The sequence below is a fragment of the Ictalurus furcatus genome, chromosome 6 (assembly GCF_023375685.1).
Source record: "Ictalurus furcatus strain D&B chromosome 6, Billie_1.0, whole genome shotgun sequence".
Classification (NCBI taxonomy): domain Eukaryota; kingdom Metazoa; phylum Chordata; class Actinopteri; order Siluriformes; family Ictaluridae; genus Ictalurus; species Ictalurus furcatus.
The window spans coordinates 19,784,837-19,811,149 of NC_071260.1; the positions used below are offsets into that span (position 1 = coordinate 19,784,837).

General features: G+C 37.7%; 1 protein-coding gene across 2 annotated transcripts in view; it reads right to left on the reverse strand.

Annotated features, from left to right (window-relative positions):
* Nucleotides 1–19,437, reverse strand: part of mylka (myosin, light chain kinase a) — a 62,555-nt gene extending 43,118 nt beyond the window's left edge. For both annotated transcript variants that reach the window (XM_053627003.1, XM_053627002.1), the window contains exons 1-2: nucleotides 19,332–19,437; nucleotides 9,573–9,729 (exon numbers count right to left, since the gene is read on the reverse strand). In XM_053627003.1, the coding sequence (XP_053482978.1) occupies nucleotides 9,573–9,725 (153 nt within the window). In that variant the 5' untranslated portion in view covers nucleotides 9,726–9,729; nucleotides 19,332–19,437. The remainder of the gene's footprint in view (nucleotides 1–9,572; nucleotides 9,730–19,331) is intronic.
* Nucleotides 19,438–26,313: the final 6,876 nt, after the last annotated feature.

Genomic DNA, 26,313 nt, shown 5'->3' on the forward strand with positions numbered 1-26,313 from the left:
GGCTTGACAGCTTGTAGACAACAGAATGATACCAGATGGCCTTCAAAATCCCACAAAAAAGTTTAAAGAAATGAGGGGAAAAAACCCCATTGTTACATAAAATTGTGAAACTTTCAGTTCAAAAGAGGACATTTTTATGTGCTGTTTTGTGGGTAAGAAAACAAAATCATCCGTTACCTCACTGAGATAAGCCCAGGTTCTCCTTGGATTTGCCCAAAAATAGCAATATTAGGTCTGAACTCTTTATTAAACCATAGTGGCAGTGGTATTTCCTCAGTGTGCTTGCTTAACAGCTCTCCTCTTTCTCTCTCTGTGGACCCAGCTCAGACTAAGACCTTGAGTCAGAGACTGTGGTCAAACGCTATACCTCAAGAATCCTGAAGCACTCAGAACCAGCAACACTCAAAAAAAAAAAAAAAAATAGGGGGAATAGGCTTGTTTACTTAAAGACCTTCCTTTCTTCCCATTTTTCTATCACATGACCAGACAGAAGCAATGCTACAGACTGAGGGCGAGAGCAGGCATAAAACTACTGCTGTCAAAAGAGAGGAGGCTGCAAGCACACTGCTGAGATTTATCTAAAATATACAATTTAAAACTAACACAAATGCATTTTTGTTTTAAATTGAGATTTTAACTGATCCCTTAATCAAATCTATGGCAAATGTGTGTACATATACAACAACAACAACAACAAAAAAAAAAAGGAGCCCCATCAAAATCACATTCTTTCAGGATGTTTTTTTTGGTGAACAATTGCACTCAAATACAATTGAAATGAGTTTTCTGTGACAAGATGTTTATTAAGCATTTTTTGGAAGGAGTCTCCAGTGTCAGCACTTTATTAATTTTTTTAAAATAAAAAAGTCAGAGGTAACGCCATAACTTTAGCTTTTCCACCAGAAAGTCTTCAGGCCAGACGTCTGAGTTTTGCAAAATGTCATGTGTGTCTGTGCATGTCTGTTTTCTATGCAACATGTCAAGCCGTGTTTTTTGTTTTATTAACTTCAACAGAGAGAAAAAAGAGAAAGGCTGGTGAGGGAACGGCTGTTTAGAGGTTATATAGGAACTCTCGTTTTGCAGATGTTCCACAACATTAAATAACAATAAATGGAAGAGAAACAAAAAGAGAGAAACAAAAGACTTTTGAATTTGATGTTATAGGAAAATAATTAATTTTTGGGGTGTTAACAGAACAACATTCCTTCATGGATTATTTTCCTATAACAGCATGCCCCATTGTGTTTTATTCCTTATCATATATAATTAGAGATTATTCCGACAACTCACTTCAAAAATGTTTCAAATGTCTGAGATAAATCAGAATGAGCTTGTGCTTAGGCATGCGAGAATTTATTTTGAAGTTGCATTTTGTACAAACCTTTCTTTTTTACTGTTTTTAGCGTGGAGGGGGCAACAATAGTGAAACGAGGCCACGTTATAGATAATATAGTATTTTAACACTTCAGTTTTGTTGTTCACAATAAATACACTAACGAACAAAACACCTCTCAAACACATTCTATAAAACTTTTCATTCTGTTCATAAAAAGGGCTGTGATGTCATTGTTGTTTAACTCAGTGAACAGAACCTGATGTTACTGTTTTTGTTATTGCAGTTTCCTTGCATTGCTCTCACTGTCAAAACCTAAAAAAAATAAATAAATGGAAAAGACAAAATGATGGGTGTTAATCCTAAGAGAGAGGTCTTATGCTGGGAGACTATGTTCAAAAAGAAAAATTAGGGAGAATTTTTAAATGTGCCAAGTGGTATTAATTAATTAATAGCATCTGTGGCTGCCCAGCACTTCAATGGTAAAAACATCTGGCCTATCGTTGGGATATTTCATGCCCATCATCTCAAAAGAAGCAGCTTCTTAGATTGTCAGCTGTCACGCGATAAGATGGCAAGAACTAACTAGTGGGTGGCAACAAACTGGACGAAGTAAACAAACTAATTCATATCCAATTCTACTACAAGGAAGAGAGAGGAGACTAGAGGAGAGGAGAAAGAAATCCCTCACATATGCTTCCAATAAGCTCCCCTCCTGTCAGGTTTTTTTTTTCTTTCCCCAAACAGCATACCTTGCAGTATTTCTTACAGCAACACTTCTCCATATAGTCTCCATACTAGAGCTACATATATTATATAACATGTTACTGCCTTTAACTGGCCCAGAACAAGCAAATAAGAAGAGTACAGGGAAGGAGAGGACATGCCATGTCAGGACAGGAAGACAAATGAAGTGAAACGTTCCCATGCCTCCTTGCTTATTAGAAGAAGAATTCCTTAATATTGGAATAATGACCTCAATTAATAATGGGTCTCGAAGGCTATGCAGCATTAAAGCAACACCCAAGTTGTATTCACACTGCCATACACATTTTTGCTGTAATTTGAGACTATAAACGATGTGGCAAAGGACTCAGACAATATGGCCTCTGTAGTCAAACAGGCAGCTTAATAAAATAAAAACATGACACGGTATTTTTAATATGTATCGGGTCTCATTTTCAGACCTGTCTATCAGAAAGAGTAGCACAGGGGGCAGCTAGCCTAATCCTATTTATTTCATACTACACTCTCATAACCAATTATATATATAGCAGGCCTCGATTACAATTGGCCTTAATGGCCATGTGTCATTAAAGGAGCATTTAAAAAACAAAACAAAAAAAAAAAACAAACCTAAAATGCATTTACACTTCCTCACTCACTTATTTTCAGTAAGCACTGTATCCTGATCAGGATCATGATGGATCCAGAGCCTATCCCAGGAACACTGGGCATGAGGTGGGAATAGACCCACGATGTCCATTGCAGGACATCATGCACACACACGTTCACAACTTGTGTGTGCATGATGTCCTGCATGTTTTTGGGACATTGGAGAAAAACCAGAGAACTGAGAGGAAACCCACATAGATACGGGGAGAATGTGCAAAGAAACACCACACAGACAGTAAACAGATTTCAGTATGATTGCTCTAATACGAGACTCCGGCTGCCAAAAACAACTGGCGTATGGTAAATGGCAATACACAGTGAGAGACAATATGGTCATTGTAGTCAAATGTTGCCCACTGTGATAAAATCAAAAAATATGTGCAGAGTATCTAAATTCAACTCCAGCATGTTCTCTTTAGAGCAAAAGCCTGCCAAAGAAATGCTACTGTAACTTTTTGGAGTCGAGACAACACGCTACACCACATTCTTGTGGAAAGTTGTGAATTTTAGCACTACACTTTCTCAGACTTTTCTCCTCAGGATGTCTTATCTGTAATGTGTAAAGTCTTAAAACTTTCTTCTTGAATTTAAGTAACATGAGATTTTGTTACTATCAGACTCTTTCTTTTCCTATTATTTCACTCTGTTTTTGGTTCTGTCTTTTTATTGCAGGACACAGAATAGGGTGTCAAACATGAGCTTTTTACAGTGGTCCCAATGAGCTGCAGTACATAATGAAGGACTGGCAGCGGTGAGGAATTTACCAACATTTCCTTTGAGTAACTAATCTTTCCTATTTTTGGAAATGTATGGTATCCTTGAGCCATTCTTTTTCACACTCAATCTTTTTTTTGTGTGTGTGTGTGTACATTCTCCCGTGCCTCTCAGGAACTCATACATATTGGAGTAGAGACAGAGAGCAACTGTGTGCATGTGTGTCTTGACTAATGTTACCAGAGAGCGCTAGATCACAGTCCAACATGTTCTCCAACACCAATTGTTCCTATGAGGACCGTGGAACGTCTCTGCACTCTCTTCTATAAATCAGATAAAAGAAAATGTGGTGAGTGAGTGAATGAGTGAGAAATTTTAGTTGCATATCGTGGTAAACCTCTTCAGATACTCCTTTGGGTGAACTGCCATGGAACCGACAAATCAAACAAACTTTCTTCCTCCACCAAATCTTCTTGCTGCTACCTGATTAGATTTTAAATGTAATTTAAAGTCTGTAATAATGCATTATAATTTTTTTTTCTTTTTTTTTTTAAACCCCGATTCATTCAGAACATTCCTGTTGAGGAATTCCTTCCACATCAAATCTGTTGTAAAAGTTAGAATAAAACCCTGGCCTTGAAACAGAGACATCTGGCTACCCACTGATCATCAAAGCAAACAGGCTAAATGGATGATTTGGGCTGCAAAACATTTGAAGAAGAGAAAAATAAAAAACAGGAGGATGGCAGGAAAGCAAGAGTCATAAGACTAAAGTATTTTAATCTCGATCAGGACTTACACTCAGACCAGTCTTTCAGAACGAGTAGCACGGATGATGTTTAATGTTTACCAGGCCTACATTATATTACACTTTCACACACTCCTTGGCTACAAATGCTCTCAAGACACTCATAAGTTCCTGTCAAAATGACAGCACATCAGAAATCAGCTAGCATTGGATCCAGGCCTTAGTCTGCAGTGAGGTTCAGCCATTTTAGGCTGGATAATACTGATGTAAGACTGAGCAATGCTGCTTCAGCAGCTGTCAAGCTGACTGATTACACAGAAACTCCTGCCAGTGAGGGTACACTGGGGTGTTTTCTCAGTCCATCTGCAAAACTGCACAACAGCAGGAGCTGAGGAACTTTTCAAAAAAGAAGCCTCTGGATTCTTCAGTGTTGTTTTTGGTCGGATTTACAGCCCGAGACTGTCTGCTGGGAGTAGACGTAGACACCGTTCACTTTCTAAGCTTGAAAATGATATTGGATTTGTCCAGACTACTGATGGGACAAAACAGAAGACTAGGCCTGAAACTGTGTCTGTCTGCTTAATTTCCTCTCAAACTTTCCATGCACCAGACAACAGTTATGAATTGCTCTTCTGCAGCTGTACTGTTATAACAGAACTGAAAGGCACCGTGGTACAGAGCATTGACATATGCTCACTATTGTGCCAAGTAAGGTTTCGAGTTGTATCGAGTTAGGTTTAAGACACTATAAAACATGAGTGTTCTTTCTTTTAAAAGCAACAGTATGCGCCATGGTCAGTGTAAATCAAAAATTCTTTAATAACAAGAAAATGTTTCAGGTAAATTTCAGGTAAAAACAATTTCATAACTTATAAAATAAATATAATTTAAAAAAAAAAAAAAAACCTTCATACTTCGGAAACTCTACTAAGTCATTCAATCTCATTTAGTTGTTGTTCAAAGACATTAACGTTTAGTACTAATTTTGGCACATCCATGTTTTACTCATTTATTCATTCATTCATTCATTCATTCATTCATTCATTCATCTTCACTAACCACTTTATGCTGGTCAGGATGGCAGTGGGTCCAGATCTCACAAACACTGGACAGGAGACAGGAATACACTCTAGATCGGACACAAGTCCATGCACACATTCATACATGTGGACAATTTAGTGTATCCAATGTACATTTCAGATTGTCATTTAGGAGGTTAGTAAGTTACAGTTACATTTATATTGTGCTTTTCTAGACACTCAAAGCGCTTTATATAGTAAGACTCGGGGGGGTCTCCTCAATCACCACTAGTGTGTAGCATCCACCTGGATGATGCGACGGCAGCCGTAGTGCACCAGAACGTCCACCACACAGGAACTGTTAGTGGAGAGGAGAGTGATGTAGCCATTTCAGAGATAGGGATTATAAGGGGACCAACAATAGGGGAATTTCACCAGGACACCATGGTTATACCCCTACTATTTTACGATAAGTGTCCTGGGATTTTTAATGACCACAGAGTGTCAGGACCTCGGTTTAACGTTTCATCCAAAAGACGGTACTGTTTTAGTGTCCCAGTCACTATATTGGGGCACTTGGCCCCACACAGACGACAGGGTGAGCGACCCCTCACCAATACCACTTCCAGCAGCAACCTTTGTTTTCTCTAGGAGGTCTCCCATCCAGGTACTGGCCAGGCTCAATCCTGCTTAGCTTCAGTGGGAAATAAGGTGAGAACTGCAGGGAGATATGGCCCTGGCAGACATGGGGGGAACATGCAAACACCACACAGACAGTAACCGGAACTCTGGATCGAACCAGGGTCCCTGGAGCTGTGAGGAGATACTGCCATCAGTTGTTCCACTGTACCACCTAATACATATTTTACATGTTGAATAAACCCAATTTCATGTGAGGATTTCCTTAACATATAAAACATACAGCCTTTCTTCAAAAATAAGGAGTCCTTGAATAAAGAGTGAAAAATTAAAGTAGTGAAATAAAATATAAATCGCCCTCTACTTCACAGGTACATGGCCATGTACTTTCTGTAAAGCGAAAGCAGAGCAGAGTATACATTTCTATCAGGACCTGTCCTTTTCATCTTGGATCTTTATCTGTTCCCTAAGGAAAGAGCTCCTGCTGTCCGAGTCCAGTGGTGTATGCTTTCCACTTCTCAAGCTTATAGAAAGGCCAGATGATGAGCAGCTGCTGCACTCTTAAATAAATGATAAATGTGAGAGAGCTTGGGTGTAAATCAACAAAAGAAACAATAGTAGGTGTAGCAGGTTGAATAAACTATAGATCCATTGGATTTGCTAGAGCTATTTCAGATGACTGGATGTTCAGTGCAAGAAATGGATATCCAGACATTTCCAACATTGCTAACAAGTAAATCCTAGCAAGCAGAGAGAATTTTACAACAAAAACCCATAGTGTATCACACTAGACAAGACTAATGCTAATGCTCAATGCTAACATCATAAATAATAAATGCAGTCCTGCTGGCATGTAATTTTGGAGAGACTATAATTATTTATTTAGATTTTTCCCAGATGTGCACCAAGTGACAGTAAGAAAAACACAAGGCCAAACTTGAAGTGGTTTGACCACTACTAAGTGAATCAGTTTTTGGTCTGGTTTCAACTAGTTTGGTCTGACTGCTGCTTTATCTGAGAAAATAGAAAGGTGTAGCTTTCAAGTGGCTCCAGAAGAAGATTAACTAAGCTATGCAAGGTCTTCTTGAGTTATTTTGGCTGTATGTTTTGGGTCATTAAATTGGATTTAAGTATATTAAATAACAAAAACAAACAAAAAAAAAAGTGTCCAAATAATTGTATTACACCACAGCAGTGACTGGTCAAAAGGTTTTGATTAATTTTCTGTAACCGCACGGCTCTGACAGATTTAATATGTGCTGTTATTAAAAAAAATAATAATAATTCAATTTTCGATATATTGAAGGTTTCTGTAAGGATACGTTTATTTAACATTTATGGAATGAGTTGAGTGTCGGTGCTTTGTAACACTCCATGAGTTTTCTGTCACTGGAGAGTGTTCAGGATAGGGGACTTTGCGCTTTCCAGTTTGTCGGCTGTGGGGTTTTTCCCCCAGTTTACAGTTTTACATAGGACCATCCCGACCAAAATTTTACACCCTCTGGCTCTTAACGTAGCGTGTTGCCTTCTTGAGAATCAATGAAACGTTTGCACATTTTGCAATAGTTGTGTACGAGTCCCCCAGTTGTCTGAAATGTGAAAAGATGAATCTCAAAATCATATTGTCACTGTTGGAAAGGGGTCAAATACACATGTTAGAAAAGCAAAAAATGCGCAGGCCTGGAGGATTTTTTTGGGCAGTTTAACTGCTCAGGACAAATAAGGGATTCATGCACAACTATCACAAAACATACCAGTCACTGATCATCCAGGCAACACCACACAGGATTAAGAATCAAGGAGTATGTAAACTTTTGAACTGGTTTATCTGTGTAAATTCAGTTATTATTGTGTCTTGTGGACGATATGTATACATTTGTTACGTGAAATAGCTTATTCAGGGCAGTACTAAATAATGTAATAATAATAATGCTATGGAAACTTATGACCTCAACTATAGCTACTATAACGTAAGGTAACAGAAACTAGCTCAACTTGTGGATGATGCAAAACATTAATGTAACTATAAACCATTAAAATGCATGACTTCTCATTCATTAATATATTTTTTAAAATGTACTCGTTGGCAAATTGCTATGGTATAAGGGAAAAAAAACATGACACGGTATGCTGTTATTTGGAAAATAAATAAACAACAATGTGGTGTGATGTGTTAACGAAAAGTACTTCAAATGTTCATGAAGATTATCATCAAGAGGTGGAATATTTGCATCACGTGTGCTGCTATAAAAACAAAACTTTTTAGCAGTGCTTCAGGATTCTGTGATTGATTCCCAACAGACTGAGCTGCTCTTTGTGCTAGAAGTTTCAACGTTATTAAAAGGCACAAGTTTTGCCAGGGTCTCCTGCAGTGTGAGCTCACTCTGTGTGTCTGTAAGGCTTTCTCTCTGGATGCTTTCTGACAAAACGTCTGAGTAGTGAAGACAAGAGAAGTCCAGGTCTCTCCCCCATCACTCTTAGCTCCCACAGACTCTGTCTGTCTGCCTGAACTGTACACACAGGCAGCTTCTGCAGACGCTTTTATTATTACAATATCCTCTGTGTTTATCCACACAGTGTGAGAGGGAGACAGCAAAGAAGTGTCCCAAATCCACCTCATCCTGCACCTCTATATGACCAACTTTCTGAAGCTAATAAACTGAAGATTTCTGTTAAGATTTTACAAAAAAAAAAAAAAATTAAATAAATAAAAAAATAAATAATATAATATAATATAATATAATATAATATAATATAATATAATATAATATAATAAAAGTATGGTTCTCTCTCTCTTTTTTTATTAACTTGAGCATTGTATTGAAAGATGAGGGTTGGAATAGAGAAATATTTCACATTATCAGCTACATGCTTCAATTTGTGTGGATGGTGAGGATATTCCTTGAAGATATACCATTAACATTTTAGTAACACTTACTTTGCCAGCCTTTTGTCGCTCCATCCCAATTTTTTTGAGACGTGTTGCGGCCATCAAATTCAAAATTACCTCTTTTTTTTTCTTAAAATCTTACATTTACCCAGTTTAAACATTTGATATGTTTTCTATGTTCTATTGTGAATAACATATGGGTTTATGAGGTTTGCAAATCATTGCATTCTGGTTTTATTTACATTTTACACAGCATCCCAACCTTGGAATTGGGGTTATAATGCTGACGTCTGACATCTCTCTCCAAGAGGAGTCTGAAAATTCCAGGATTGGAAAAGCCAACTAGCTGTGAATTACAAAACTATAAAACTTAAAATGCTTTTTTTGTTTTTTTAGCCAAATGTTATTCTGTCCACTTAAAACAGAAAAAGCAGGAAACTGTATTCATGTCTTCACATGTGAGCAAATTTCAACCTGACAGCTAGTGTCTGTATGAACGCTATACTAGGTTTGCTTCTTTAAAAGGACATCTTGCTTTTTTTGTTTGCTTTTTCCACTCAGATTTGCGTTCATATCAAGTTTGAGAAATATTTGACATTTGATGCTTTCATGACATTTGATGACAGTCTTGACATTTTCTTATTACTAATGCAATAAAACAGACTTTAGTAGACTCAGAATTTTGGCTCTGATTGATCCTATTAGAGCAGCTTTGAGGCAACTTTACTTGCCTCTTTTGCACTTGTAGCGGAACAAAGCCAATGAACATGAGGAGTACTGAATGATATTTAATAATGCTAGAACTCTGAAGTGTATGGCTCAGTGGAGTTGTACCTTGCCCTCAAGTCGAGCAGTGCCTCCTTGAGAGACGCGGGCATTGCGGGGAGGAAGGGTGAATGTCGGAGCTTCGTTACTGAGAGAGACCTTCCCCAAAGTCAGCCTGGTCTTTGACATGGGAGAACTCGTCACCAACTGCACATCTCCCATAATTCTGCAAGTAAAAGAAAAACAATATAGTTGCATCATGGATCTACTGGAGTGTAAAGTTGTAAAAGTGATTTGGAGGAAAATACAGTTAAAAGACACCCGTACACACACTTATTCACACCTATGGGCAATGTTGTGCAGCCGGTTCACCCAAACGAACACAACACACAAAACTCCGCACATACAATAACCCGAGCTCAGGATGTAATCTGGACCTACTGCACCACCACGCCACCCAGAGTACAAGATGTTTATGTAATGTTAGTTCTAGCATGTCCGTGTGTTCTTACATGTCCAGTGTGTATTAAATCTTGTTGCCTACTGTACATGTTCTCTTGAGCACTTCCCTTCTCCATTCATTACTAAAGAGGAAGCTACTTTCAAGTTTATAGTTTAATCCCGCTCGCTTACCTACTTTGGATTTTATAGTTACATAAAAAATTAAAACTACAAACAGTTAAGGTCAATGTTGGACTCTGAGCTCTAACGCTGCTGCTTAATGCACTGCTTTCATAGTGAAAGGGTGAAGCTGGCTACAAATGGGCATATTTGTTTAGTTCTGCAGCTTATAAAAACATAAGGTAATACACCTTTTTTTTTTGCGACTACGCAATAGCTTATTTTTAAAATTTGGAAACAGTCAACATTCCACACAAGTGAAACATTCAGATAACGGCCCCGGTATAGCTTTCTCTACTAAGTGAATGTATGACTTTATTCCACCTACCTTTAGATTTCAATTTAAAATCTAAATAAGATCTAAATTTAGATCTTTTTAATCATGGCCCATAATCTGACTGCAATTTTACATAGACTGCTCACATGACCATTTGTTAAACCTTCTTATTCACATACACAGCTCTCTACCATATATGTACATTTTCACTGTAAAGTTCAGAGCAGCCATGTGAGCCCTTAGGCAATCTACCATACACACACACCCTACTCAAACTTTCGGTAGGTGTTATCAGCTTGCTAACAGTGTCGAGATTCCATCAAGGAGTCAAATTTAAAAAGGGGCAAGATCAAGATCTTCTTTAGGAAATGATTAGATGGATAGATGGGCACGATTTTGGTTGGAGCTAAAGTCTTCAGGAAGGTAGATCTCCAGGAACAGGGTTGGTGACCAGTGCTATGGAGAATACTCAAAAATACATGCAGACGTTTAGCTTTATGCAACACAAAACTTTACATTTTAACTGAAATCTTTTCTCCAAAGCACTGGTTCAGAATTACACGTGTGCGATTTTATACTTGGCCAAAGCCAAACAGATTTTCTAGAGAAATTTCTAAAACAACTTTTACATTTCTCTATTTTTTTTCCTCTAGGATAACAATGTGTTTGCATTTATTCTTTATAAATATTCTTTTGGGTACCAAATAATTTTTTTCCATGTTTTAAGAGAAGATATCTACATTATATATTTATTTGTGTTAGAAGAAAAGCATTTCCTCCAAGTGAAAGGAAAATTTGAATCAGTGTGTATTTTATACATATTTCTTTGCTACTTTATGTAGGATGTGTAGGTCTTTTTTTTTGTTTTATGTAGCACGATGGTCCTGGAGGAACGTTGTTTCGTTTCACTGTGTACTGTACCAGCTGCATATGGTTGATATGACAATAAAAAGCCACTTGACTTGCTCACAAATCTAAAAGGCATCAGTAATTCTGGAGTTGACTGTATGCTGGCCTGTTGCCCTCATCTCCACTGTTTAAGTCATTACAGTGCTGCAGTATATAAACCAAGCATTAACACCACATAATGAAACTACAAATGAATACAACACAGTTGTATAAAACACATGAAAATAAAAGTCAATGATAAAATGCACATACAATGCTCAAACCACAGGCATTTATTATCTTTGGGGCTGAAAGTCCAGCACCAGTGCTGCTTTATGTCATGCTTTGCTTGACCTCACTACAGTGAGAGATGAGGAGGTACATGAGGGTGTTTCATACTAAGCTGGAAAAGCCCTTATTAGCGCTCACAAACTCGTTTCGCTTGGTCTAGTGGGTTTGAGCATTCTAACCTTGATTAAAAGTGAAAAACATCAACATAAAGCAGTACAGAAGAGCAGCATGCATGGAAGGAATGCATTGGCTACTGAGCACTCCACAGATAGCGCAAATACTGCTGGATATTTGATGCAGAACACTTTCCTTCCTCTCCCATCTATCTTCTCTATATCTCCTTAGATTAATTTCTCCTCCCACGATGATTTATTTTTCTCATCTCACTTCACGTCCATCCTTATTGTGGAGCTTTAAAGTTTCTCCAATTGGTCCCATCAGTTTCTCAATAAGGTAAGCAATGCCTGGACGGACTGGATGCAGCAACATTCTGTACAAGCAACTTGGACAGTAGTCTGACTGCAAGGCAAAATCACAGGTTTATATTAATGTGCTTGATTTAATACACAATATTAAACAAGAACCTGTATGGCACTCCATAAACAGAAAAAATGTGTTGGTGATAGATTATGGTGATATTTTCTGTGATAATCTACTGTTGGAATTTTTTGAAGGAAATCCCACTGTTACAACATTGTAAGAGTTTTCTGCCGCAGGAAGATCTTTAGGTTGAAGAGATTTGCTGTTCCAAAAGCAAGTCGATACCCCCTTGAATTTCTGTGTTATGTCAATTTCCTTTAGGCTCACCGCAGGTTATGCAACAGTACAGGAAAGCTATTGCAAAGTAAAGAGGATGTAGACTGTACCAGAGTACATTATGGTGTGCATGGCTCTCTATTTTACAAGTAGAATAAAAGTTATTTCTTAGAGATGTCCCAAATACATGAAAACGGACAGCACGTTTGCTCTAATAAGTGTACTTGGTGGTTCTCAAACTGAAGTCCTGGATGGCCGAAGTATTCCAAGGTCGAGTGTTCTTACTCATCAATTACACCTAATTCAACATGTTAATTATGTACATCAGAGTAAAGGAAACCACCAAACCACTCTGAGGTCTCTTTGGTCTAAGTGGAATGTGACATTTTCTTATTTGGTCTGAATGGGTAAATGGAGACGACACACTGAGCTTTCAGGTAAACAGACTCACTGTTTACAACATGAATTTCAAGTCAGCAGTTTTAATATTACACCATTATATTTCAGAAGGTGTTTTGCATATTGTTTAGGAATAAATAATAATAATAATAATAATAATAATAATAATAATCAGCTGTGTTAAATTTTTCCTATAGTGATCTCTCATGTACAACATTCATAAAGGATTCTATTTTCTCTTCAACACTTTCTACACTGGGTATTTACATAGAAATTATGGGCAATATCCCCTTTCAAAGAACCATAAGTAACTGGAATGATTAACATAAACAGTTATGTTTAAGGCAGGAACACCCCCCCCCCCACACACACACACACACACACACACACACACACACACACACACATCTAGGGTCAATCTACCTACTGGCATGTTTTTGTGAGGTGGGAGGAAACTGAAAAGCCTAGAGGAAACCCACATGCATAGAAACGCCACACAGACAGTAACCCAAGCTCAGGATCGCACCAAGTATTCTGGAGCTGTGAAGGGACGATACTACCTGCTGCGCCACCAGGCCATTCCCTTTTAATTCAGTTTTACCTATAATTCTAGCACATTACCCTGCTGTAAGGTGTGGCAGCATTCAGTTTTGAGGAAATTTGGGTGGACCTGAGCAGTAAAGATGCTTAATGATTGCACTCTGGTATACCAGCTTACTCGCTATTTGCTAAGCTTTTAAAAACTGATGTTACAATGTATCATGGAGTTGATTTCGAGCCAACATGTTTTGTCCATGTCTGTGTTTTTTTTAAGTCTCAAAATGGCTGCTGCTGCACTGACATCAACACTTTTAAGCTCCTCATGTTGCCCGGACTCTCTGTTATCTCATCTCTTGGTGTATTGTGTATGAATATGTGATTAAGGCAGATCAGTGTAATCAATCTACAGGAAGTAACTAAACTCTGAGTACTGAGAAATATTTTCAGGCAGTTCAGTCTCTCACCGTTTCATTCCTCTAAAGATAGAGGAAAAGCTTTTTACAGAAGAGCAAGGATAAATGAACCAGACCTGCAAGAACACAATGCACAATATTCAGGTAATTATTCAAAGTCAGTTCATTTTTTTTTTTTTAACTGGAAATAAATACCTCCAAGTAGAAGCAATAGAGCTGCCTTGATTTAAAACAGCCCTGTATAAAACACCAGGATCTCCTTGTTCACTGACAAGTCTGAAGCCTGAAGTCAAGTCTGAACCCGAGGCATGGTGATCATTAAACACAAATTTATTATAACAACTAAAGAATGAGTTCACGGTGTAGACTGATGTAAATCAGAATCCAATGTAATGTTCTTTTGACATTTAAATGAGCACTCTATGGAAGTTTGCTTAGAAAATTCTGAAAGCTTTGCTAACTTCGTCAAATGATAGAGAGCATTCACGGACAGATATTTGTGCACTAGCAAAACATTGCATCTAACAGGAAAGCACACCTGTTTCCGATTAAAGAGTAAAATATTACTGCAATATTTATGAGGCTCTGAGCTTCAAAAACCTAAACATGTGAAGATGAGCAGATGTGTAGCTGACAGCAGATACACTTAAACAAGTAGCCTATATATAAATTAGCACTTACCCTTAAGCACATATCCATGCCTGTGTGTATGCATGCATGTTTGTTAAGCTATTACATATTGTATTCCACTCGTGTGTTTATCTGATTATCGTATTCAGCATGACACATAAAATCAACAGTGATTCTTTGTCTCACAGATACACATGTATCCTCACCTTTCTTTCCTTTCTTATGGTACAATGGTGGAGATGGAAAACAGGAACAGTAATGTAAAGTAACTATCTTCACAATGAGGTGCTTTTAGAATCAAATAAATGGCAATAATTTAAAACTACACCAAAATTGTAACAAACTAGCATGTTGACCCCACTTTTTAATTTTATCCATTAATAAGGATGTGCTTGTTAACATTCTAGGGACTGACTAATATAGTAGTTTTGAATATGACCGTCTTCTCACGCTCGGATAAACAGCATTAAAACCAATAATTTAATCAATCATTCTAATACGATTCGAATAAGGTACCTGAATAAATCATTCAAATGAAGTTTACTAAGTTTATGAAATTAAATTATGCACTCACTTCCTACATACAGTTATGGTGTGGTTTTACTGTATTATATTACATGTTTAATGCAATTTTTAAGTCAGATGCTTGCACTCTACTGTTTGCTGTGTCAAACACTATGATGATTAGCCTACTCACAAAGTGACTCATTAGCACCCCCTATGCAGGGTCATGCCTTCCATACATCCATTTTCCATACCGCTTACACAACACAAGGTTGCGAGAAGCCTGGAGCCTATCCCAGGGAACTCGGGCACCCTGGATGGGGTGCCAACCAGAGTAACTTTTTCTGATAACGCAGTAGTGTAACGCATTGCATTTTCCATTTATGTAATTTGATTACAGTTACTGATGTCAATAAAATTATGTTACCTGCATTACAAATTTATTGTTAAAAAAATAAATAAAGCATGGCTGCCAGGGGCATAACCTGGCCTGGGCATTTTTTATTTTTAGCCCCGAATAATTCTCCACTTGGAGCAGTTCGTCACTACGTAACTGAACGTCAGTAAAAGATAACGGCGGTGTTGTAATTTTATATCTTCAGTGAACGGAGGCGAGACCAATCAGACAGGGTTTACAGGAAAATACATGGAAACTCTTGTGTCTTATCCACTGACAGATCTCAATTCTGCCAAATGCTAGCTCACAGTCAGTGTGAGGAAAAATGGATATATGCCGATTTATTTTTTTTAAACCAGTAAAGGGGTTGAAACTGAAACTAACATCCTCTGATGCTGAGCAGGAAAACAAGGCGTGGAAATGTCTATATGAGTTCCAGTTTACATGAACGTGATATGAGCAGAGCATAAGGAAAGATAATGTACTTTGCATGGCACTGTAGTAGCTAAACCCATACAGTGAGAGCTTATTTGTGCCTCCCCGTGGCTAGCAACACCAAACTACCTTAGAAAAGTTTTATATTTTATCCGTCTGGTAGTTCTACAAACATTAACAACACCCGAGGCAAGTTTTATGATAAATCCATCTTTTTCTGATCATGTCTTACATTGACGCACACTAAAATTACTGTAAGAACTATGAGTTTCACTTTGTATTGTATTTTTGTAGGTTTTGAAAATAACTTGAAAGTAACTCATAATCCGATTACTTTTCACATGCAGTAATCAGTAATCAAATACAATTTTAAAATAGTAATTAGTAATCTGTAGTGGATTACATTTTTGGGAAATTTTGGAAACAACAAATGTTTTTTTGGACCGGGGAGAAAACCAGTACACCGAGGAAACCGGACTCAAACCCCCCCCAACCCCATAAGTGCAAGGCAAAAGTGCTAACCACTAACACACCCCCTAATAGAATAACATATGTTATTTTCCTACAGAACATTTAAAGAGAGATTCTCATATCTGCATCAATGTGCCTATAACAATAAGCTTAGGTAACATAAATATTGTGACATTACATTGGCTAATTATATTCAGTTGCTGTCTCCTGACTGCTTGGCTTCTGATCATGTTTTCCTAACGCCTGGGACAACTGCAGTTCCTGTCTTATCCAACAGGTTTATGTGACCACGCGATCATTCACCCCAGCATCAGTGTGAGGTTAGATAACAGCCTTCAGACAAGGTAAGCTCTATGCCAAATCAGCGGTTAATAACCTCTACACAGTGATGTCATCTGTATTTCTTTGGTTCAAACACATGCCAAGATATTACACACACTGTCCAGTTGAGATCTAAAATTTCCGGGATGCTTTAGTGGCTCATTGCTTAATCTACTCCATAGCAAATGCTGTCCAGCTTTTAGAGGATTGCACAAAACCACGATGAGATCCCTAAAAACAAATTAGTGCAAACTTCTGAGGAAAAATAACTGACTTGGTTTTTATGTTGAACGATAGAAATTTGTTAAGCTACTGATGTCTGTGTGTGCTTATGAAGAGGAAGTTCCTCTTCCTATAGTGCACACAGACATCAGTAGATTCAATTTCTATCTATTCTAATATAAAAACCGCTTACATCTGTGTGCACTTGAGAAAAGAAAGGATTCTGTATTAATAATGTTTCACTATAGTTATTCAAATGTAACATTTTATGTTTTACCATAGAGAAGAAAACGTATTTGATAAAACTGTAAAGTGATCATAAAATAATGTTACTTTAAACAGTCAGAATCAAGACAGGGAGAGTAGAAGAGAGACACAGAGAGAGAGAGACAACAGGAAAACAACTATTAGTTTAGCAGCAGGATGGGAAAACAACTATAACTGAGGGGGTGGTCTTACACATGGGTAGTGTGTGGTTGGGCTTCTGGCAATTGTAGAAATTTAGAGACTAAATTAAGGAAATTAAGTCCACACACACACACAGTTATTCTGTCACAGCACACACACGCCTACACATACACACGTGATGTAATATGTTGTGAATGTTATATTTTTCCCAGCTGCACAAACATAGCATGTAGATATTGAACACATGACCTAAGGAAACAATGACAGTGAAAAAGGAAAATAGTAAGACAAAAGACACACACACATACACACAGGACACTGACAGGCGACTGATAGGGGCAGTGTTGGTCCCTTATCTGCTATTAACACCAGCACAATAAAATGAGTGTTTGAAAACAATTCTCCATAAGCTTTTATTCACTATATGTATAGTGCACCTGGTTACACTGATAAAAATCTTGCCTGATTCCTCCTGTTTTGAATCTAGTATGATTTAACTGAATAATATTGACCCATGTAATGCTCAGCACTATGGCTACATATCCTAGGCATGTGAATAAAAGGTTCAAAAGACCTCAGAGACACTGTGGCTCCGCTGCGTGAACAGGTCATGCTTCATGCACATTTCCTATTCATCCGAATTGGCATGCTTCAAAATACAACAGTACCAGCAGGACAAATATCAGATCCTGTATCGTGTTCATGGCCAAATGAGCAGTAAGCAAGCCACTCAAGACCTACATTTCAATTGAACTGCTCTCAAGTGGTACACACCAGACTCATAAACATGTCAAACAGATAATTCATCTTCAATAGGTACTATAGAGGTTGATGATTATTTTAAAAGGTTAATCTTAAGTCTCTACAAAAACGGTATCTGAAACAGGTTAATCTACTACTTATTAAAATTAATAAGTAAATCCAGAGCTTCATTGTCCATCATGAGAAGGAAATAGAATGGCAGCATGTGGTATAGTCAGTTAATGTCTTTTCCTGTACAGGGAATAGCCGAGCTGGCCACTTTATTTGGATTAAAATGGGATCAAAGGGATCCCCGGGTCAGCCTAAATCGCTGTCGGAAACGTCTCATTTGTGCTGAGCGGGTGCAGTTATGCATTAAACACTGGCCTGGACAGAAACTGGGAAAGTACAGCTGTGACTCCAAAGAAAGAAACTACACCTGTGAGTTAAGGCTACATGTTTTTAAACCATTTCAGTGCTGGCCTTTAAAATCCAGTATGATTTTCTGTGCATGCATCATCAGCTTCTTGGAATTCAGTACAACACTACAGGCCAAGGTTTAATCATATGACATCAAGATGTTTTAAGACAGTTCATGGCATATTGTAATAAGTGCTGTCTGTAACCAGGAGCAACATTTTATTGAGGACCACATCATAGTTCATATGCACCACCATGCCGAATGTGGACTACCTCAACTGCTAACTTCTAATGTCTATGTTATGTAATGCTTGCATTCCTCCATAAATTGCTTCACAGTGTTTACTTTTACTGAGTTAAGTATTTTGGATTAGAGTCTCTCTTTCTCGCCTCCTTTTCTCTCTTGAAAACATAACGTGCAATTGAGTGTATGGGCAAAATCAGAAAGTGCTGCTCTGGGATCAGTTGAGAACCATCATCCATGTGTTGGGGGACAGGCTTTTCCATCTATTAGGCTATATTCAGATGTCACACTATTAAGACACTTGTTTTCATATTGAAGTTGAAATAACAGTGTCTTAATAGTGCTTTTTTTTTTCCTCTCTCAAGTCCTTGTTTTATATAGTCACTCAATAATGATGCACAAATTACTGCTTCATTGAGAGCTCTGATTCTGGTCTTGTGGAATAGGGAAGATATTTTTTGGTATAGGGAGAACAGATCAGATTATATCTGCTGCTTATGAAGAACAAATGTGATGGGGCGCGCGCGGGCGCGCACACACACGCACACACGCGCGCGCACACACACGCACGCGCGCGCACACACACGCGCACACACACACACACACACACACACCCCAAGCTCCATCTCTGACATTAATTTGAACAAAAGATTAGAATCATATTAGACGCACTATATAAGCGAAGTGGACTAATTATAAAAGTTCGTCGTAGAAAAACAAAACCAGAACCATCAGTATTTTAGCAACAGTGCACAAGAACTTCACTTCATCACTGGCGGGGAGAAAGTTCTCGGTCTAAGTCCATTTTGTATTTTAACTGAGCAGGGATGTAAAGTGTGTATGTACTCACCGCGGCGGATGCAGAAAGTCTCCGTGCTGTTTGGTTAAAAACTCTGCGCGGTCTCTGTGAAGCTGCACGCTGCTGTTTGGAGTTAACACGCTGTCACGGCTCGTGACGTAACACCCCACGAGGGTTTTTATTGGCTGTGAGACGAGGACGCGCAAAAAGAGGCGGTCCTTAGCGCGGCGGTCCGAAATATGAATGGCTGCGTCTAAAACCTCATACTATAATGGTTAATATAATAGTATGCAAAATAAATAAATAAATAAATAAATAAATATATGACAAAACAACAACAAAAGATCTGTCAGCTACGGCAATACGGCATGTCTGCCTATTGGTTTCTTTTTTTTTCACAGCTTTACAGCTACACTAGACTAATATATATATATATATATATATATATATATATATATATATATATAGGAATGTCCTGTACATTTTAGTGTTTTCCCTTCTCTAACTCAAGAGCTGCTAAATAGCCGATTAGTTGAATCAGGTGTATTAGGAGCACACTGCTAAAAAAAAAAAAGAAACAAAAAACAATAGAGACCCTCATATAGGGTTTTAGTGTTATAATGGGAATTGTATTGGTTTTAATGGAAACTGTAATGGTCCCTGTACGTCTCTACCGGTAATTTGTTCCTTTCTATTGGTGGCCTGTTATGCCTAGTGGATACCATTAAGGACCAATAATGGTAACGGTTTTAATGCTTAAAAGCTGATGATTTGTAATGGCATTTGTAGTGGAAACCGTTAGAATTTCTGTGATGGTTTCCAGTGAGTTTTTTCCTGCAGGGAAGAAACCAGAACAGGGGTCCTCCAGGACCAGGATTGGGAACTTGTTGTCTAATACATTGATCTGAGGCTACATCAGCCATTATTTTCAGCCACTAAACATTAATATTCATATAACGTCTGTCTGGATATAAATCATGGAACACATGTAGGCTACTAGCTACCACTAATGACCTTGATGAAAAATCCAGCTCAATCTGACCAGCTACCAACTAACAAAACATGGCCCGAGCTGGTTAATTTGGTAGACCCCTGTTACCAGCTGGTAAGTTCAAAACCATTGACCATTTCTGAATTACTGCTACATCATAGACAAGTTGTAAGAAAATACAGCAGTGAGGCAAATAGAAAATCACAAACATGTATTGATCAATTTAGTGAAGTAATAAGGAAGAAAATAACTTTTCACAGGCCATGTAAATAGTTGGTCAGACCAAACTGGATTTTTCAGCAAGGGGAAATAAATGCACATCCCACTCAAGAAGCAACTTTAAGCAGCATGCATGCATTGTTCCACACCAGTTATATGTAACAGCAAATGCTAATGACTGAGCTGGAGATGTTTGCAAGTCCAATCCAAACACATTTCATGCTTTGAACCATAGATAGTACCATAGATTTGAACCATAGGTTTTGTGTGTATGTACAGTTGGAAATGCCTTATCTATATCGACCAAGCTTCTGTAACTACAATCATCAATTTGAAAAACCATTTGGAAAGATTGAGATCAAGAAATACTTTTATATGCTTTTGGATTAGCTTTGTAGCCAGAGAAACAGAAGGAACGACTACTAGACTGGCTATAACATGTGGAATGATTATTGCACATGTGTTTATGGTCAGAAGTATGTTGATAATAATAATAATAATAGTAATAATAATAATAATAATGATAATAATTATTATTATTATTATTATTATTATTATTATTATTATTATTTTGAATATAACATTATCTCCTAATTTAGCAGCAATAATACTAATGTTACTGCCTATTTCTGTGCTGTTTCATTCACAAGACTTGGGTGTTACAAATGAGAATGAATTGCATATCAATCAGTAAACATGGCCTTCACTAAGTTGATTCAGGTGGTAGAGCTCAGCTAAAACATAAAACCATGCACCCTGTGTAAGTCCCTGGTTCCATAGTTCACCTACTGTAGGCTATCTGTCCTGGGACGAAGCCAACTGCACCACAAACTACAAGGGAAAACGATCCTCCAATGTCTATACATTTGCTATAAATTTAAAAGAAGCCACATCTTCATCTGGAATGTACAAAACTGAAACCTTCTACCTTGATGGTCATTTAAAAAGAAGGAAAGAAAGAAAGAAAGAAAGACAGAAAAAAAGTAAGAAAAAGAAAGACAGAATAAAAAAGAAAGAAATGGCACATTTTTCTGATGGCCTTCTTCTCTTAAAGTAATGATCTAGACATGCCACCTAGAGGCTCACATGTGCAGTGGAAGACAACAAGTACGATACTGTGGCTGCAAAAATAGAAATGTGCATCATCTATTATGTTACCCTGTGTTTAAGTGCAAAAGAATGTCGCAACTGATCTCATAAAGTTGTCTTATATACAAATAAAATAAAATAAAAACTCCACTATACACAGGATTATGTATGAGGACAGACCTCTTTCTGCATGACTATAGTAGACTCACTGAGAGTCAGATAAATCCCACAGGAAAAGTCTAAGTAAACAGCCTGTGGGAGTGCTGCTTCAAAACAAACACCAAACACAACAAGATAGTTGGATGACTTGGGTGTTGGATGGCGGAGAAATATTATATAATGATCATATGAATGTATTCAATATCCAACGGATTTATGTAATTATTCTCAATATCACATGCAATAAGAAATAATTAAAATTACTTTTGGATCATCATACAGATATTTCACAGATTTTGTATTCAGAGATTTATTTCTGTAGTCTATCCCATATACTGGATACCTTGGCCCCCCTGAAAACCCGTACAGTCTCATTTGTTCACTGTTCTGCATGGTATACCTCTGAGCATCGAAAGCAAAAAGCTCTGGGCCGTCATTTGGAATGGTTGTCTAAAAAAACTGGACTTACTATACATAAACAAATGTACTATGATCATCTGATATCTTATAAGAATGCACTCAATGCTACCAAATCATCCTACTATGCTAACATTATTAGTTCTGGACAAAGTAATACACGGACCTTATTCTAAAGTGTCAACAAACTTCTTAAGCCTCCAGAAAATACTTCTTCTCATTTCAACACGACCAGTGAATGTTCTGCCTTTCTGAAATTCTGTAGCTCTAAAATCACTAACATTCATCAACAATTGGCCTTTTCTACTTCTGTGACGAGCTATTCCCCCTCGTGGAATACAGTGGAACTGCTGCCCTCCACCACTCTCTCGGACTTCAAACCTCAGTTTGAGGATCAGTTGAGGATGTCATGGAACTCATTACCAAGTCCAAGTCATGTACATGCTCACTGGATCCCCTTCTTACCAACCTGCTTAAAGCCTGCCTTCCCTCAGTTTCCCCTATTATCACGTCTATGATTAACTCTTCACTGTCGACTGCCACTATTCCCTCCTCATTAAAGACTGATTCCATTACCCCAATTCTGAAAAAAAAAAATGGTGCAGATCCTCATGATTTTAATAATTTCCAGCCCATTTTTAACCTTCCTTTTATTGCAAAAATTCTTGAACAGAAAATTCTCAGCTCCAGGCTCACCTGCAGAACAATAATCTTTACAAGCCATTTCAAGCTGGTTTCCATCCCAAACACAGCACGGAAACAGCCCTTGTTAAAATCACTAATGACCTCCTTTGTGCTGCTGACTCTGGCCTTCTAACCATCCTCATGCTTCTCGACCTCAGTGCCGCCTTCAATACCATCTCCCATTCACTATTACTGGAGCGCCTGTCTGACATTGGGGTCAACAGCACTGCACTTCTCTGGTTTTCATCCTACCTGAACGACAGAAAACAGTTTGTTCAGGTCAAGAATGTCCGGTCAGAATCGGCCTTGGTTAGTCAGGGTGTCCCACAGGGATCGGTGCTGGGACCACTCCTCTTTATCATCTACATTTTACCCTTTGGACATATTCGCCGCCATCATGGAGTGCATTTTCACAGTTAAGCCGATGATCCAGCCCCAGCACCCCCCCTACTTACTACCTGTCTTCAGGACAAAAACTCTTGGATGGCTAATAATTTCTTAAAACTCAATGGCAATAAAAATGAGTTTCTTCTGATTGGCTCTAAGTCCACACTCTCCAAAACTCCACCTTTCACTATTACCATTGACGACAGCACTTTTATCATTTCCTCTCAAACAAAGAGCCTTGGTGTCATATTTGACATTTTACTCTCTTTTGGTCCTCACATCAATAATATCTCACATACTGCCTTCTTCCACCTTTGCAATATTGCTAGACTCTGCCCTTCCCTCTCATATCACAGCACTCAAGTACTTATTCATACTCTGGTAACATCCCGTATTGACTACTGTAATGCCATCCTTTTTGGCGTATCTGCTAAACTTCTCCACTGGCTCCAAATTATTCAAAACTCAGCTGCAAGAATTATTACTCACACAAAGTCCACTGACCATATCACACCCTCCCTTATTCAGTTCCACTGGCTTCCTGTCCAACAACAAGTTCACTATAAAATTCTACTGCTCACATTCAAAGCTATTCATAATCTGGCTCCCTCCTACCTCTCATACCTTCTTCATCCTTATACCTCTGCTTGTTCTCTACGATCCTTCTCAGCTTCTCTACTCACTGTTCCAGCATTTAAACTCAGCACTATGGGTGCCAGAGCTTTCAGTTGCTCTGCACTAAGGTCTGGAGCTCACTCCCACTGCATATTCATCAGCTGGACTCTATTTCATAGTTCAAATCCCAGATTAAAACACATCTGTTCAAATTAGCTTACTCATTATAATGGTAATTATAACGCCTCTATATTATTGCTTCATCTAGTTTTTATTTTGTGTATCAATTTTATCTATGTTGTTCTTATTGTATGTTGTCTTTCTGTAAGGTGTCCTTGAGTATTATGAAAGGTGCCAACAAATAAAATGTATTATTATTATTATTATTATTATTATTATTATTATTGTAGTCTGTCACACCTGACCTGTTTTGAAATCTGACATTTTTTTGTTGCATGTAGACATTAAAGGTCGTGCAAAGTCAGCAGTGATATGACACCACAAGTAAGTTATTTTTTTCTCTGCACAGCGTGCTAAACACAATTTTGTCCTGACATGCAAACAGAACTTGGGGAATGTCGACTTGACTAACAGTATTTTCAATCATGCAAACAGGAAAGCAATGAGGCATTGATAAGAATTTAGCCTCCAGGTAACCTGATACTCTCTGGCTCCAATTTTACTATACAGGACTGGAAGTAAAATTACATTCCAGTGACGCTTTCAAGATATCTATATCCTTTTAGGTGTTGTTAGGGCTGGGGAAGAGTGCTGGGGCTAGTAGGACTTCTGCAGGATAGTTTTTCACTTTCATACCTTGACTCTAGAGTGGATTAAGACAAATGCAGGCATCTTTATTTACTGGATGATTACAGCAGCAAGGCCATGCTACGTTATTTGGAACATAATTGTTTAAGTTAATTGTCCTATAGTCTTACTGCTTCTTCCCTTCTGCAATGTACTGCAATTCATGTATGTTATTCATGTAGAGTTTTCAGGCCTATAGGGGAAAAAAGCTATTCTGAATGGCCTAGTGAGTACATGGCTAATTTTCACACCAAAATATTTATTGCTTTGTGGACCTGAGGATTTTAGAGTGTTTTGAAACACCTACTACTATAAAATGACCATAATAAATTCCAGGAACTGTAAGTGATTGTTTATGAAGTGTCAATTGCAATCCTTTCACAAAACTCACTAAAACAGGAAGAAGAAAAAACATGATGTAACTTAAGCATAGTGGAATGCTTAGTGCAATAAAATCTCTAAATTAGCCTTAAGGGACACTACACTTCGATTCCTGTTAATCTTACCACATACGCATAGGAAGTTTGCCAGCTCACACATTGTCTTCCAACTAACAGGTTTATTAGTGGAAAACAATCCAAAATTGCCTATATTATGAGTGTTTTCTGTTTAATCATTGGCATTAAATTGTCATTCGATTGTCCAGTTTTGTATTTGAACAGCCATTTCCGTCTATCAGAGAGCTATTGCTCACCATGGCTGATAAAGTGGATCCAAGTGCTATTATTAGTGGGAAATTGAAGCCAGTGTCTAAGAGGGTCTAATCTTCTGCTGAGAAACAAATGGATGATAGGCTGTTCAGGCGTGAGCTTCTGGAGACATACACCAGACGTTTGCACAATGGAACTGATCACATGCAATATGAGTTAGATTCACACCTCAAAGTCTAGCTAAAGAGAAATGTATGTCTATCTATGTTTCGTTCCTCCTACAGAGAGGGTTTATCAAAAATCCTTTCCAACTAAGCAATGATCATTTTCATACAGTGGTTATTGCTCTGAGAATAATCTTACCTTTATCAAAGTTTGAATTTAGCTGATCTTTAGAGATCAGACTAACAACTGATTGCTAGCATTTAGCAATTTATACCTATCAGAGATGAAAATGTAAACTCAAGGTCTGGGAATCGGAAGAATGTTAAAGATATATGACAAACTTGACAGGAAATGCAAAATTCAGTTTGGCTATTCTTTGTCAAGACTCTGTTTGAAGACTTGCTATACCACAGCGCTGTTGAATTCGCAAATCTGATTGGTTGAAACGTATTGATTAGTACTGATCAATAGTGTCAGCTGTAATTCAAATGACAGCTTTATATTTATGGACTCTATTCTAATATTTTAATATGTTATCATTTCTAAAATAACATCTCATTTACATGGACTTCTAACAGTCTGAGGAAAAACTGCTCCCTTATGTTTTCTGCCACAAGAAAGTCGAAGGACAGAGGGTTTTTACTTTTTCTCCGTAACAAACTTCTGTCTTATTATCTTAGATAAAGTGGGGGAATGATTGTTTATAGCTGGTATAGCTTAAGTGATAACAGGAACTAACTTGTGTTGCTGATGTTCCACAAATAAATCTAATTATAAATTGTTTAAAAATAAATAAATAAATAAATAACTAAAGTATGGCATGTCATTCTTTAATAAATCCAAATATAAT